This window comes from Raphanus sativus, chromosome 4 (assembly GCF_000801105.2).
Source record: "Raphanus sativus cultivar WK10039 chromosome 4, ASM80110v3, whole genome shotgun sequence".
NCBI lineage: Eukaryota > Viridiplantae > Streptophyta > Magnoliopsida > Brassicales > Brassicaceae > Raphanus > Raphanus sativus.
Window position 1 is genome coordinate 44,698,557 of NC_079514.1, and position 15,880 is coordinate 44,714,436.

At 30.6% G+C, this 15,880-nt stretch overlaps 1 protein-coding gene across 1 annotated transcript; it reads right to left on the reverse strand.

The window, feature by feature from the left end:
• Window positions 1-10,150: 10,150 nt before the first annotated feature.
• On the reverse strand, window positions 10,151-13,740 carry LOC108848700 (uncharacterized). The gene is given in 7 exon segments (XM_018622130.2): window positions 10,151-10,493; window positions 10,495-11,414; window positions 11,568-11,812; window positions 12,138-12,337; window positions 12,439-13,090; window positions 13,187-13,458; window positions 13,599-13,740. Coding segments are annotated over 6 exon segments (2,364 nt in total). The 5' UTR covers window positions 13,599-13,740; the 3' UTR covers window positions 10,151-10,418.
• Between the last annotated feature and the right edge of the window lie 2,140 nt (window positions 13,741-15,880).

A 15,880-nucleotide genomic window follows, 5' to 3' on the forward strand; every position in this document is an offset into this window, starting at 1 on the left:
CTGGCGTTTCTGGACAAAAATGATAGGAGATGATGCCTTTCTTCTTGTAAAAATCCACAAACTTGAGTTCATTTATACTATGTTTCTGCCATTTGAACGAACTCAGGGAAGACTGTTAACACTTCGTTCTTATCACGTAGGAGATATACCCAAGTTACACGAGTGTGATCGTCGACTATCTTTCAAAAAGTATTTGTATCCTTCTGCAGTAGACACAGAGAAAGGTCCCCATGTGTCGATGTGAAGAAGATCAAAGGCATGTTCACTCATGTTGTTCTTAGAGTTATAGAGAAGGCGTTTCTGTTTTGCAAGAGGACAAATGACACAGTGAAAAAGGTTCTTTATTGATTTTCTTGAATCCAAGTACATCTATAATAGAGTCGGTTTTAGACATAGATGGATGACCCAATCTATTGTGCCACAAGCTTACATCAACAACAACACTAGAACACGAAGCATACTGCTGTTGAATGAATGTAGAACCAGCCAAGTCCACTGCATCCAGAACATAAAGATTGCTAATCTGTTCACCCTTCCCAATCATCAAGCCCTTGATAGGATCCTGTATAAAGCAAGCACCCGGATCAAACATTACTCTGTATCCCAAATCCTTTGTAAGCTGGCTTACACTCAGAAGATTCAACCGAAAGTCTGGTAGATATAAGACGTTTCGTAAGATCAGAGAATCATGAAGTCTGATAGTACCAATGCCGGCAATCTTAATTCCAAGACCGGTTGGAAGAGTAACAGAGGTACTAATAGAATCAGTGATATCAAGAAAGAGATCTTTATCATGAGCACCATGATGTGTAGCTCCACTGTCTATTATCCAAGTCTCTGAAGACATAGCATTTCTGGTTGCTTTCAACATTCCAATGAAACAGAGTGTAGAGGAGGAGAAAGCCATACCAGGAAGGGCTGTGATTGTGCCTCCAGAAGTAGAAGCGATGCAGTTTGCTTGCATCATTTGTGGCTTGAGCTGAGTGTTGAAGTACGCAATAACTCCCTCTATCTGCTCTTTAGTAAGGCTGTTGACAACATTAGAAACTGAGTCCACAAATCCCATCTGAGCAACAATAGGTTTAGCATTGTTGTACTTCGGAGTTGTTGAACTTTGATCAGCTTGTTGTTTGTTCTTGTGCTTAAACCCAACTGGATAACCATGGATCTTGTAACAAGTATCCACAGTGTGTCCATTATAGCCACAATGAGCACAAATTGGTCGGTTCTGTTTAGGAGGAACAGACGACTGAGCTGCATTGATAACAGGCATAGCTAGAGTAGACTGATCAGAAGCATTAACATGAAAAGCAGTTGCATTCAATACTGGAGTGAGGTTTCTCTAATTAAAATCCTGATCCAGTAAGTTGTAGATCTCAGAGAGCTCTGGAACGTTTTTCTTCATGATGATTTGACTCCTGATCACAAGGTAGGATTCATTTAGACCAGCAAGAAACTTAATGACTTTCGCATGATCTGTCTTTTTCTCAGTAGCTTTGCAGCAGTCACAATGATGACAAGTTTCAACACAATTAGCACCCTCAAGCTCATCCCAAAGCGTCTTTAGAGTGGTGTAATAGGTCCCTAAGTCCATTGATCCTTGCTGTAAAGACCATATCTGCTCAGTTAACTGATAGGAGCGTGGAAGATTAGTGATGTGAAAGCGAGTCTCTAAATCTTTCCAGATTTCTACTGCATCATTGAATCAGAGAATGCTTTTGTAGATCTGTTTAGAGACAACATTGAGGATCCAAGATTTGACCATAGAGTTAAATTGAGACCAGATCCGGGAATGAGGATGTGATTCGAGAGGCCTAACTATATATCCATCAATGAATGCTAGCTTATTCTTAGCATCTAATCTTCATCGCTATACTCCAGTTATCATAGTTCGTACCATCTAATACTTCTGAGATGATAGAGAGACCTGGATTATCGCCACTGGTGAGGAAGAAAGGTGAGTGAATGCTATCCAGAGGTAGTTCGGTGACGATCGGAGATACATGCGACGTCGGAGCTGAGTCTTCCGGAATAGAAACTCGACGAGTTGACGACGGTGCTTATCTCCCGATGCGACGCGATCATCTTCGTGCAACCACCACCATCTTCACAGATTTCGATCGAAAACGATGATCAAGAAACAGAGAAGAGATCGATCGAGAGATGCATCAATCAATCTAAGGTCAAAGAAAGAAGGAAAGAAATGGATCGCTTGAGGTTTCAGCCTCAAGGCTCAGATACCATCTTGGAGTTGATCAACGGAGAAGAAGATGATCGTAACAAACTCTTATTATTTCTGTTAACGATAACAATGTACATACATGAGTATTTATAGTAAGCCTTATACATTGGTCTACACTTAACCAAGCTAAACCGTAATAAACCAATATGTACTCTAATATAGTTGGTTTGTTTGTACCAAGTTCAAATCACTCGATGGACGGTTGAGAATGAAGATCATGTCTTTTGAATTGTCTTTGAGCTTTTGTATTTTGTTTTGAATTATCTTTGAGCTTTTGTATTTGGCTATACTTTTTTAATAAATTGTGTGTGTTTATGCATATAATGGAAGGTGATTTTGGTTATGTGAATGCATTAATGGACATAACATGAGCTTCTCTAGTTGGACTATTGCCGTGGCCTCTGATTTATATGATTTGTATATGCTAGTACTATTTATTTATAGAGGCTATTTTAGTTTTTATAATTTGTTATAGCAAGAATGTAGCTAATATAAATTCTTTGATGCATTGAATTAGCAAGGGGACCATAAAATAATAAAAAATTAAGTGTATTAAGTTTGGTCTGTATCGGTTAACATAGTAAACCGTAGAATCATGACAACATATATATGGAGATTTTCTATTTTGTAAGGCGAGTGTTGGGACTTTAGCAATTAGCAGTTCTGCCGGATTCTCCTCCAATCTCACCACTGACGTTAAGAAAACAGCTCCAGAAGATTACTACCACTGGACCTGCCGAACTTCTCAAGCGCTCCTCTTGCATAACTCGTCTTTCATGCGATCTCTACAGCCTAAGCAAAATGGAGATTATCTCGATAGGAGTCAGCAACCAATAAGCCATAATGCATTTAAAATGCAAAGAAACCAAAGCAAATTTTACAAACAGACAAATGAGATAGGGATGGGTAAACCGAGCGAAGATGAGAACATTGTAAATCTACAATCCAAAGGTTTGATAAGATCATAAGAACTACCCAAGAAAGAACAAAGGAGATGAATATCAATCCGATAAAGTCTAGCACAAAATCACTATCTCATCTCAAGAACTTGATCACATTAGGCGATTAAAAGGTTTACTGCAAATGCACAACTATTCATTATCTATGCAAGTGTATCATATCATATAGAACTGTTGTTCCGCCTACGTAATCCACTGAACGATGGACTTTGCATTCTTCAAGTCATGTTAAGAAATGATGAGAGATGAGGAGTTGGCGAAAATTTCAAGTCATTTAAAAGGCTTCAAAAGAACTAAGATACCTCCAAAATGATCACTCTAATACCATTGTACCGAACTTGAACAACCACATCCTGGCCATCAGCTATAGTAATTTGATGAACCTGTGCTATCTACCAAACAGAGAGCTCACAATCAAAAGCATGTGAGTTATGGCAGATTTCTAGACTTGGAGATACACGTGAAATCCAAACAGAAACAGTCGTAAGGATTTTACCGAAGCATTTGCCAATGGTTAGTTAGCAAAATCTGTGACCGGAATTTCCTATGAGTTAATCAGATTTGAAAGAGAAATATAATGGAACACCGTCTGGTTAGTCTCATTCTTCAAAATTTAATCAGATTACAATGATACCCTTAATTAATTAAAATACTACATTTAAATACTATTATTGAATTTTCTAATTAATTTAATTTTAAAGATTTTAAAAATAACGTATATAATAAAAAGGAAATATTTATAAAGATTAAAAAAAATTAAAAACAAAAATATATGCTTATATAATATGATTTCACTAAAGAGGAAACTTCACAAAATAGGATTTCATTTAAATAACATAAAATATACTTTTGAAGTGATAAAATATTTCTTTATATCTATTTTTGTGATGAAAAATATATATATTTTTATATAATGTGATTACACAAAAAAAAGTTTCACACAGATAATCTTGATATTAGGAAAATAAATATTATTTTATTAAAACATAATTTTAAACAATACAAAAGTATATATTTTCAAAGTAATAGAAATATTTTTAGATATATATATATATATTTTTTTTTCTTAGATGAATAGATAAAATAATTAAGTAACATAAACTGATATATGTTTAACTGACTAAAAATAGTTTATAATTAGTATTATTGAAATTTTTTATTTATTTTTATATATTTAATTTACTATAATATCTTTCAATTACAGCAAAAATCGATAAATTATATTTTACTTATATTATATGACTTCTAAAATAAATCACAAAATTTTTTAACTGCTTATTTTAAATAGATATTAAAAATAAATATAAATTAACAACACACATTAATTTTTGATCAAATAATTACAAATATTTTAAGATAAATTAACACTATATATTTTAACGAGTAGGTAAATTATAATTTATCATTTTTAAATATTTTTTTCTTAGTATTATTTTTTCTTTTAAATTTTATATAACCATAATCAAAATACCAAAGAAAATCCGAATTAATTTTTTCCGATTATTTAAATAATATTCAGTTCACCATTTAATAAATCTAAGGCATAGAATTATTTCGAATTTATAAATATTTTAATTATTGTATATATTGATATGTGTTCATGAGTTTGCAACAATTTATTATTTACTTATGTATGCAACTTCTTATGGATCATCGCTTTATCTTCTAATATATCAATATTTTGCAAAATTAACATATAATTTGATAAATATTATGAAAATACTTACACATTTAAATAATAAATAAAATTAATTTGATTTTACTTAATTATCATAAAATAGTTATACTTCACTTGGAATTTGAAAACATATATGTAACTCAATATACTCATAACATAAGTGGCTTGACTAATTCAACTTATATCAAAAATCATAGATTTAACTTTTAATTACAATAAAGTATATAATTTTATAATAATAATTTATTTTATAAATGTAAATCATAGGATGGTGCAAAACATATTAACAAATGAAAATAAAATATTAACCATCTGCTACGATTTAGTTCTTTGTACTATTTATATATATGCATGAGACTATAGATATTATTGTTAGATTAATATATATAATTTGGAATCAGACATTTAAATTTATTTTTATGTCATTCTAAGCACAATATATCTTAAGTTATACATAATCTTCCTCAAATATATTTATATAGCTAAAACAACAATCAACAACCAACGTAAATGCAAATAAGAAAATATATCATAAGTTTAATATATTTAAAATAAAAATATTACAATTGAATTCAGAGCAGTAGCTGTAATCCAATATACCCAAATGATAATTAAATCGACTATAAAAAACAACAAAACCAACTAAATATAACATATCTAAAATAATAAGTCTAACTAAAGTAATATAATATTATTAAAATAAATTATGCATACAAATTATAAATTAATTTTAAATTAAAAGTATATAATAATTAATTATTATAGTATATTTACTTTATAAATATTTATATCCGTGCATGAGCACGAGAACATCACCTAGTATATAGTATTACTTTATTTAGTTTGGTCAAATATAAAAATATCGAGAATTCAGTTTTCAAAAAAAAAAATCATAAAATTGATGATAATTCATAGAAAATAATGCAAAAAGTTTTTAAAAAGTTAGTATGTTGTTTTTAAAAATAAATTAACAAAAAGAAACATCTGATTAATATATGAATAGTAGAATTACATCAAATTGCATGAAGATATTAATATTTAATATAATATTATGTACAAATAAAATAAATATTATCAAACATCTATATAATAAAATAATATATTCTACTCTATATGAAAATTACAAAACATAAAAATATACGTGATATTTTTTGTAAAACTAGCGATTTATGAGTTTACGTTGAACACAAGTTAAATCAAACACATGCACAGGGGCTCGAATCAAGTTCTAGTATTATATTATAACTTAGTCAATAATAAGAGTTATTATTATTGTTATTGTTTAATTTTGGGAGTATTCAAGGCCTATGGAAATGCCCAAACTAATTCTTCAAAGGTAGGGGTGGTGTAGTTTATAGATAGACCCTCGCTCTGTGTATTTAAATGAGCCGTAAGATAAGCCAATATCCGCATGGCCACATGGTGAAATATAGTAAGATGCCTTCGAACTCGGATTTTTTAACAATCCCAAAGCTTGCATACCACTAGACCACCACATTGTGGTTAATATAAGGGTTGTGCTATAAACGATCTACATTTACTTGATTGAGAGCATCTCCAATGTATTACTCTATTTTCTACACCAAAATAGAGTTGAGTTTTTCTCCAATGTATTATTTCATTTCCTACTCCAAAATATGATATTTCTAATATATTATGTCTTATATTTATTTAAAAATTAGCGATATCACCTTTCATTTATACTATTTGCAAAATAGTTCATTTTTGGTTTGTAACATCTACTCTATTAAAATAGAGTCCTAAAAATTATCTACCGTAAAAGTTCTCATTTAAATTTTGGCATGGTATAACATGATTTATGGACCATATCTAATTATTCGACAATTAAAGATTACAAGATTAGATATTAGATAATACATGCATAAAGTTGATTGGTTTACTTAAATTAGACCAATGATTTGAACTCTACATTAGATAAACCAAACGTCACACAATTTATTGAATTAGGGTATATTACAATTCAAATAGACCGACCGTATATTTACATTCAATATTTTTTTTGTCATCGTAACACCTTCCTCATCATCTATATATATTTGGTTCTTCTTTTTTACTATAATAGATTATATATGTGACTGTTTTTATACCCCATTTTTTTGTTAATATGTTACTTGCTTCTTGATTGATTCTGTGTTATACAAGAGTAGATACCTCCCATTATGCACATAATATGACATTATATAGACTTCGATCATATAATATAAGTGCCAAAATTTGATATCGAACTGTATTACAAAAAAATAGTAGAAGTTATAAATTACATGTTACATTTATTTAAATCATATTGTAGCAATTTATTTCGATACACGTTAAACTTAAATACAAAGAATTGTACCTAGATATTATCAAATTTATACTAACTTAACTTGCACACCAATTAATCAATAGCAACTTGCACACATTTATTTGTAAAACACCTTAATTAAAGTGACAAGATCTCCTATATATTTGAAAGTATATTATCTTTTCCAAAACGAATATCCTCCCTATTTTTCGAACTCCCTAATACTCAATAATCCATCTACATTCATAATATATTGAAAGAATTAGTTAATGTGACATATTTAATTATTTACATTAACAATAAACCAACTACAAATTTGATTTTTTTTAATTATAACAAAATCTGTTGAGAAAGAATCTAACAAAATCTTGGTTAAAATACCAAATTTTAAATATTTTTTATATTTAATTATTATAACAATAGACCAACTACAAATTTGATTTTTTTTTTTAATTATAACAAAATCTATTGAGAAAGAATCTAACAAAATCTTGGTTAAAAATTTAAATATTTTTTATAAATACCACAATAATAAATTTTGAAATTAGTAAAAGAATATAATTATAAATCAATGTTAAGTAAAATTTGTTATAAAACAAAAATAAAAAAATTCTATAATATTTTTTAAAATTCTATGATTATATTCTGTATTATATAACAATAGCAGTGCTATATGAATTAAATATGAAAATATATTAAAATAGGTAAATTTATAAAAAAAAAAAAAATTATCTCTCATCTACAACTATATACTATCTTTTTATTTATTTTGAGACTATTAACAATATATTGTTTTAAAAACTTTATTATACAAAAATAAAATAGTATATAATAACCTTTAGTTCATATACTATTTAAAATATGTTATTAGTGAACTATAAAATTTTAGTAATTCATTTAAAATATTAATGACAAAAATCAAATTTGAATTATAAATTTATTTTATTTTAATTATAATAAAATATGTTGATAAAAGATTTAAATATTTTACCAAAATTCAAATATTTTATAAAATAATACATTAATGTTGTAACAAATAAAAAATTAAATTCATGTATTATTCCAAACTAAAAAATAGTTGTGTAATTTTCCAAAGTTTTCTCGACAAAATATAAAATTTTGAAAATAAATATTCAAAACTCAAAATGATAGTATTTCAAATTTTACAAAAGAAAAAATCATAAATAATAAAGATTAACTTTCAAAAAATGTACCAGGAAAAAACTAACTCTATATGTTGTGAAAATTAAAGCAACCTAATATTTTGACGTCTTAATTTTTTTTTAAAACTTAATATCATAACTTCCAAAAAATATCCTATATAATAAAATTTAATAAAATAATATGATAGATACTACTATGTATAAAATTTACTAAAATAATAGGACTATATTATTTAAACAAAAAAAATGTTTTTACTTATAAATCCAGTAAAATACTAAAATAAGATATGTTAAAGTATATTTTCTTAAACACAACATGTAAATAGAAATTATCTTAACCATATTTATTTTCTATAATATAAATAAATAAAATTTAAAAATGTATTATATGCAACATGTATAAATTAAAGAAAACAACATATTGTGAATGAGGTTCTCTATTTGAGTATTGCATATTTTTATTTTATTATACCTAACTCGAAAATGTATTAGTAACAAAAATTAATAACAAAGTAAAATGTTTTTAAAAAATAATTATATACTAATATTACCGAATAAGAAATATAAACAATAATATGATAAATTACACAATATATAACACTAAAATAGAAATTCCATATTTAAAATATTTGTAATAATATTAAATAAATTTATAAAATATAAAAATATCTGCACGAACGTGCGGGTTAAAAAATATTGAAATATATCGAGCTTTAAAAAATTAATTTACAGCTAAAAATCTAAAACTAAAAGAAAAAAACAAGATGTACTAAAAAAATTTGATGTACAGCATACTTACATGTATTGTATACATGTTAATTACAATAAAAATATTGTATACCTACATTATACACCACTACATATATATGATTATTAGAATTAAATAGATTTAATGTTGTTTTTTCTAGTTGTCCGGTCCTATACTTTTTGTAACTATATCTAAAAAGAAAACATATCTACACACAAATCATCACTACCCTTTGTCATAAAAAAGAGCAAAATGAAATAATCAAATCTCAAACCATTATTATGAAGACATGTATTGTTTTATCATATATTGTCAAAAGATTCATCTAATTACAAATAAAATCATAACATAAATACAAATCTATATCATTTTTGAAAAAAAAACTGAAAAAATGTTCCGCCCTTAAAAAGGGCGGATCAAAATCTAGTTTTTATTAAATACAATATTAATTACAATTAAATTTTTATGATATAAATAAAAATTACTCGACAAAGTTTAAAAAGAAAACATTTATTACATTAAAATTACATTGCATAGCTTAAACACAATAATAAATCAATTAAAATTATTCATTAGAAATACTATCATTTTATTTTATATGGTGCTTATCTATTACTTTTTTATATGTATGATTTTTTGTGTGTTTATATTATATATATATTTTGTTGCATAAAATAGTTCATTATATAGCTATTTATATAATTAAGAAATATTAACAGTAAATTTTATAATATATATAGTAAACTAATATTAAAATGCTTATTTATAATAATATTTTATGAAAAATAAAAATATTTAAACATACAGGACCACTTTATAAATAAATAAAAATTGACTCTATTTTGAAGTAATGAGTTGGTTTACTCCATATTTGGAGTAATCATATTTATTACTCTATTTTATATTAGGTTCTGGAGTGAAATTGTAGATGAATTCTACTACAAAATAGAGTTTGGAGTAGAATTTCAGATACTTTGCTTGATGCATTTTGCATTTTAGGACACTTTCTCTATGTGCGAAAGGTACTTAGCCCTTGAGAAATCCACCGCACAACCTAAGTAAATTTCATAATCTATTAACCAAGTCTTAAAAAAACTGGAACAGATTGATTGACAGTACAAAAAAGTCTCCTGATTACTTCAGAGCTGTTTCAGACCAAAGCAAATGTACTTGGGATGTCTCAATCACTCTGTAGGTTAGATGCAATGTCTACTTTTCTTTCAGTTTCCTCTTTGTAGGAGCCACATCATCATAGCTAATCAAGTTTCCCGAGTCTGAGCATAAGTTGCTTCACAGTTTGTCTATGCTCAAAGAAATGGTCAGTCAAATCTTGGAACCTCTGGCTACAATCTCGGCTCGGTTACCATCATTCATTGACATACTCCCTTGCTCGGGTGCTGCAAAGTTTCAACCTTTTTGCACCTCTTTCATGATTCTCTGTGGCGATGTCTGTCTCATTCTGCACGGTAGAGGTAACATCTTCTGAACCAGATTTGGTTGGACATAGTGAAGGATCCATTTCCATTTCAGAAGGGGAAATAGAGTCTTCTGCATCTTCTGAGCAGGGTCTACCTCTAACCCTACTCATTGGCATTTTACTCAACTCTCCATCCAAATCAGTAGCTACTTCGCCAGATTCATCGAGAGATTTACCATTAGATCTTTCTATGTCAGCAACTTCTTTCTGCACAGTCTCTTCACTAGCATCGCTCTTTGACATATCGCCAAGCGCTTTGATTTGCTTTTCCACAGAGACGGCTAAAGAAACTGCGTAATCACGAAACAAGGAGTCGCGAGGTGGGCAGTGAAGCAGATCAACCAAGGTCTGATAATACTGTAGAAGGCTAGCAGATTCTTTAGCAGTCCGGTTTCCACGACAGACTTGTGCAAGTTTGATCATGTGCTGACATATGTACCCCTTTTCTGCCCAGCTGCAACTGCAAACCCCAAAATGGGAACTTGGACTCCACACAACATGAACTTCGTTGCCATCACATTTATCTGTTACTTTTGCAGACATACCAGAGATAACAACATCAGAATCTGGTATACTCAAGGCTTTTCGGAAACAAGTCAAACCGCTCACCCATTCCTCCTTCCAGTACCTGGCAAAATCATCTTTTCCAGTATATTCATCAAGCCAGAAGTAAGAATGTACTTTCGTTCCTAACTTATCGACCAACCAATCAGTACGCTGATAAGCTTCAGAGGCTCTCTCATTCAATAGCCTGCACTTCATCTGATAGTGGTAAAGCTCCATCGCTGCACAGATCTCTTGGCTTGCCAAGGGAAGAGTCTGTAAAGCACTTGTCAAAGCTCCTATTATAGATTTGGAAGAAACAGTCAGTTCTTGAGATGACAGGGTAAAATGTAGGAAACCAATTTACATATAAACATTTGATACTTAGGGTCTAACAACATTGCAGGTAGAGAGTAGACAGGAAAAAAAAAAGAGGTAGATTCGAAAATAACCTATTCTGGGAGACCAAACAGCTCTGAAGTACTCTACGAACTCCGGACTATTAACAAAGTGCTCCGTTAAACCTTCAAACAATGTGGTTGTTCCTTGCCTTCTACAGATTTTATCGACGGCCTGACCAAGTTGTCTTGAAATCTCGACACGAGTCTCTGTGTCTGGACATCTCTTGATTATGTTCTTATGCCATGCATGGCGAACACGCCAAAACGAAAACAATACCGGACACTGAAACACATCCCTGGGAACATCGCAAGAAATAGCATCAGATAATATAATAGTGAGGGTTGACACTATGGTTCCTTGTCTGAAACTATGCTTTCAATAAAGTTCTAATTCACGAAGAGAACAATAGGTTCAGTATCCATGTCAAGCGTTCTGCACATGGCAAGTCCAACCAACGATTCAAGACCTATTGTTGTCTGATCCACAATTGAAATTACCAAATGGCAGCTTCATTAAATACTTCAGTAATTATCTTCATCTGAAGCTAAATGCTTTTGTGGTATAGTAGACTCTAGAAAATACGTTTTTCTACTTAAGAAATGGACTTTGAAGCAACCAACCTGATCGTTATTATGTCAGCCAAAGGGTCATCAACTATGAACCCAGCCACCTTCCACAAGGGATCCTTGGCATGGACTCGGTTACAAAGAGCTCTCATCCATCCATACGCATCTCCACTTGAAACCCGCGGTCCAATTATCCAAGCCACTGGAATAGCCTTGTTCTCGGAGTCGAACACAACAAGACTATGGATAGGATACTGAAATTTAAACGCAGCACATATACTGATAAGATATATATATATATATATATAAAAGCACACACATTTAGCGACTGATGCAAAACAGTAAGAAAACTGACCTTCAGTTTATTAGTCCCAAACCTTGAATCTGAAGCCAAAAGTCTACAGTTCCCAAATCGAATCATCTGTTGCAACTGCCACTCGGTCTGAATACCCAATGAGAACGGTTCTGTGCCAGAGAACCCTCGGTAGAAAAACACATGGCTCTGATGACTTTCAACCCACATACTGACACTAACATCATCATCCTCATCCAGCTCATACGTCGAACGTCTAATACTCCTCTCAAGTCTTCGAACATATCTATGGGTTAACAAATCATCTCTATTACTCGGACCACCTTGCTTTTCAACCGATTCGTTATGCCTCTGCATTATTGTCTCCACAGAGACACCAACGTAGAGCAAAGACAACACACGCAACCTAAGATCTTCTGATATATAAGGAGCAAACATGGCTCTCGTCCCCGCCGCCTTTTTGTCTTGTGGACCGTGGCAGGGCAACCCTTTCTCATCCACATGCTTGTAATGGTTATAAATAACCAAAGCCACCGTTGGTTCAGCAATCAAGCGTTTGACAATGAAGTGACACCTGCAGCCTCTCTTCGAATTAGGCCGACCTGCTTTGTTCTTTTTGGGAACGTATGTGCTCCTACATGGCCGCACAGATCCGCCTTTCCTATTGTCATCTGGTCCAAAGGAACACCAATACCTACTCACACAAAATTATAAAAAAAAAACACTAATTTTATAACCAAAGTTTGTTTTTTTTTTGTTTCTCACAGAGTAAGTGTGGTAAGTAACTTACAGGATATACTCCAAGATGCCATCAACTTTGGCCTTATATGTTTTCTCTTTGGGTTTACGTCGTCTAGCTTCAACATGGAAGCTGGTAGGGCAATCTTTATTGGAGGATTCACCTCTTACGAAATCATTAACCCTCGTGTAAGGGATGAGGGCTAATCTGTCTATATTCTCTCTGTAACCTTCAACCTTGGACCAGACGAGATCCGCAGAAGAGAACTCTGGCAAAGTTGGGTTTTGCACAGGTAGGGAGAAGATTTGATCCCATCTAGCCATCTGCACCCATGATACAGTCAAACAATGATTAAAAGACTCGAACAAATATAGAGATTTTGACTGCAACGGAGACCTAAAACTTAACGACAGCAAGTAGAAAGCTAAGAGTATATCTCTCTCGTATTGTCTTTTGGATATACTTATTCACATTTCGCAGAAAGGTTTAAGGTTGACTAGTGCTCTGAATCATGTTAGGCAAACCAGAAAGAGAGAACAATCCCTAAACTTCTAAAGTAGACTCAGTTTCCGGCTTGACCTACGAAAATCGTCTGGCTGTAAAACTCACCTTGGAGATGAAACTTTTATTTGTCGAAGCAAACACAAAAAATGGAGAAGAAACTTGTAGCGGAGAAAGTCGAAGCCCTCAGCCCTCGAGAAAACCGAGCGCAAACGGCGTCGGTTTGGTGTTTTCTTTTTTTTTTGGGCTAACCTTTTTTTGATTAAATTAATTTGGGCTAATCTAATTAATTAAATTTGACCAATATAACTCGTACAAAACCAACGAAACCTAAGATATTATTATATTAAGAAAAAATTGGGAAAAAGAGCCACTTTTTCTCCGGTTTATCACATTATCACATTATAATTTTAATTAAATATTTTAGGAAAATAAGATTTTGAAACCCTTTAAATACCATTATACCTTTAAATTATCAATTAAGTTGAATTATAATATATGATTTAGATTTTCGTAATTAATTTATAATGTTAAATTAGTAAAAAGTTTTTTAAAAAATAGACAAAAGAGAGACATCCGGTAAATCGATACCCTAATCTCCTTTCTTTACTTTTTGCCTTGTCTTCTCCGCCGAGGTGCCTTCCATGGCGATTTACGGAGATTCATCAATCTTTCTCCTCTCCAGCGATCTCTTCATTTCTCCTAGTATCTAACCTCGTTTTCGTCATCTTCCTCTTCGATCACTCCGAAGAAACATCGAAATCGAAGTCTTCTTCTTCAAGTAGTTTCATCGGACGGGTAGTAGTTTCTAGTGTAATCATTCGACCACACTTTTCTTTGTCTATCATGAAACTCCACTCGTCACTGCAACTAGACATTCATTCACAGATTTACATAGATTAGAACCATGTTGTACTGATGGAGAAAAGAGAGAAGAGAATCGGACGATGAAGAAGAAGAGAAGATATGTCGATAAAGGGATCATGGGAGGAGGAAAAACCGTGGAGAAAATATTCTCTAAAATGTTTAGGATAGATTTATGAAGCATCTATAACCGAATATGGAAGTTTCCATATTTTTCGGATTTGTCTAGAAACGTATCCTACCTAACTCAGAGCACAGTAGAATACGTGGAAATCATATTCTTCATAAAACGTCACATAAGGTAAAAGGTACATGAGCTTAGTTTCACAAAAAATAAGTAAGGTACATCATAGAATTTTGGCTATATGTCGTTATATATCCTTAGGTAGAGTGAAAACATATTGCTAGATTGTAACGTTATAAAATCTACTTAAGATATATATGACAAGAAAGTATATATAACGTTATACTAGATTTTGACCCGCACGCCCGTGCGGGTATATTTATATTTATATTTATTTTGAAATAGTTACGGAATTTGTTTTTATAATTAGAATATATATATATATTTTAATGTTTACCGTATAACTAATTATGTATTATTATATTTTTAAATGTATCGTGAGAAGGTTTGTTGGTCGATATTGACCAATGCTTATGATATAGAAAATGTTTGTTTGTCGATATTGTCCAAATGATTCAATATATAATAATAATTGGAGTTATTTATGAAAAAAGTATTCAAATTAGAAAAGTTGTTTTTCTTAGTTTTTATACTCACTTTGTAATCCAAAGAATAACGAACTAATAATATGTTCTTAGTTGAATTTTCATTGACTGAATATATGATAATTATATGGTTTATATTTTCCATAAAAGGTTATAAATTTATAGTGGAACAGTGTACGATAAGAAGATGCCATTGTATTTTTGGTGTGATTCCAAATTTATAAGATTTCGTATTGCTTAAAGAAATGGGTGATGAGTGGTTAAGGCTTTTAATTAATTCTGGTTTTAGTAATGTGATTGAATTGACCTTTGTTTGGTTACTTACTATGTACAGTTTGGTTAGTTATTTAAGTTATGTTTAAATGGTTTTATTTAAGTGTTAAACATGGTTTAAATTAGTGACATAGACTTGTAATATTTAAAGAATATTGAGGGCGAATTTCAGTTTGTATTATATAATTATTACTCCATATGTACCATTTTAAGTGGTGTTTAAAGATTTTTATTTTGTTTCATAATAAGTGATATTTTCACTATTATAGATAATATTTATTGCAATTTAAAATTTGTAACCAATTAAAAAATCCTGTAATTTTTTTATTAGTTGAATTAATTTTATTTAATATTATTTTTATGTAACCAAGATAAATC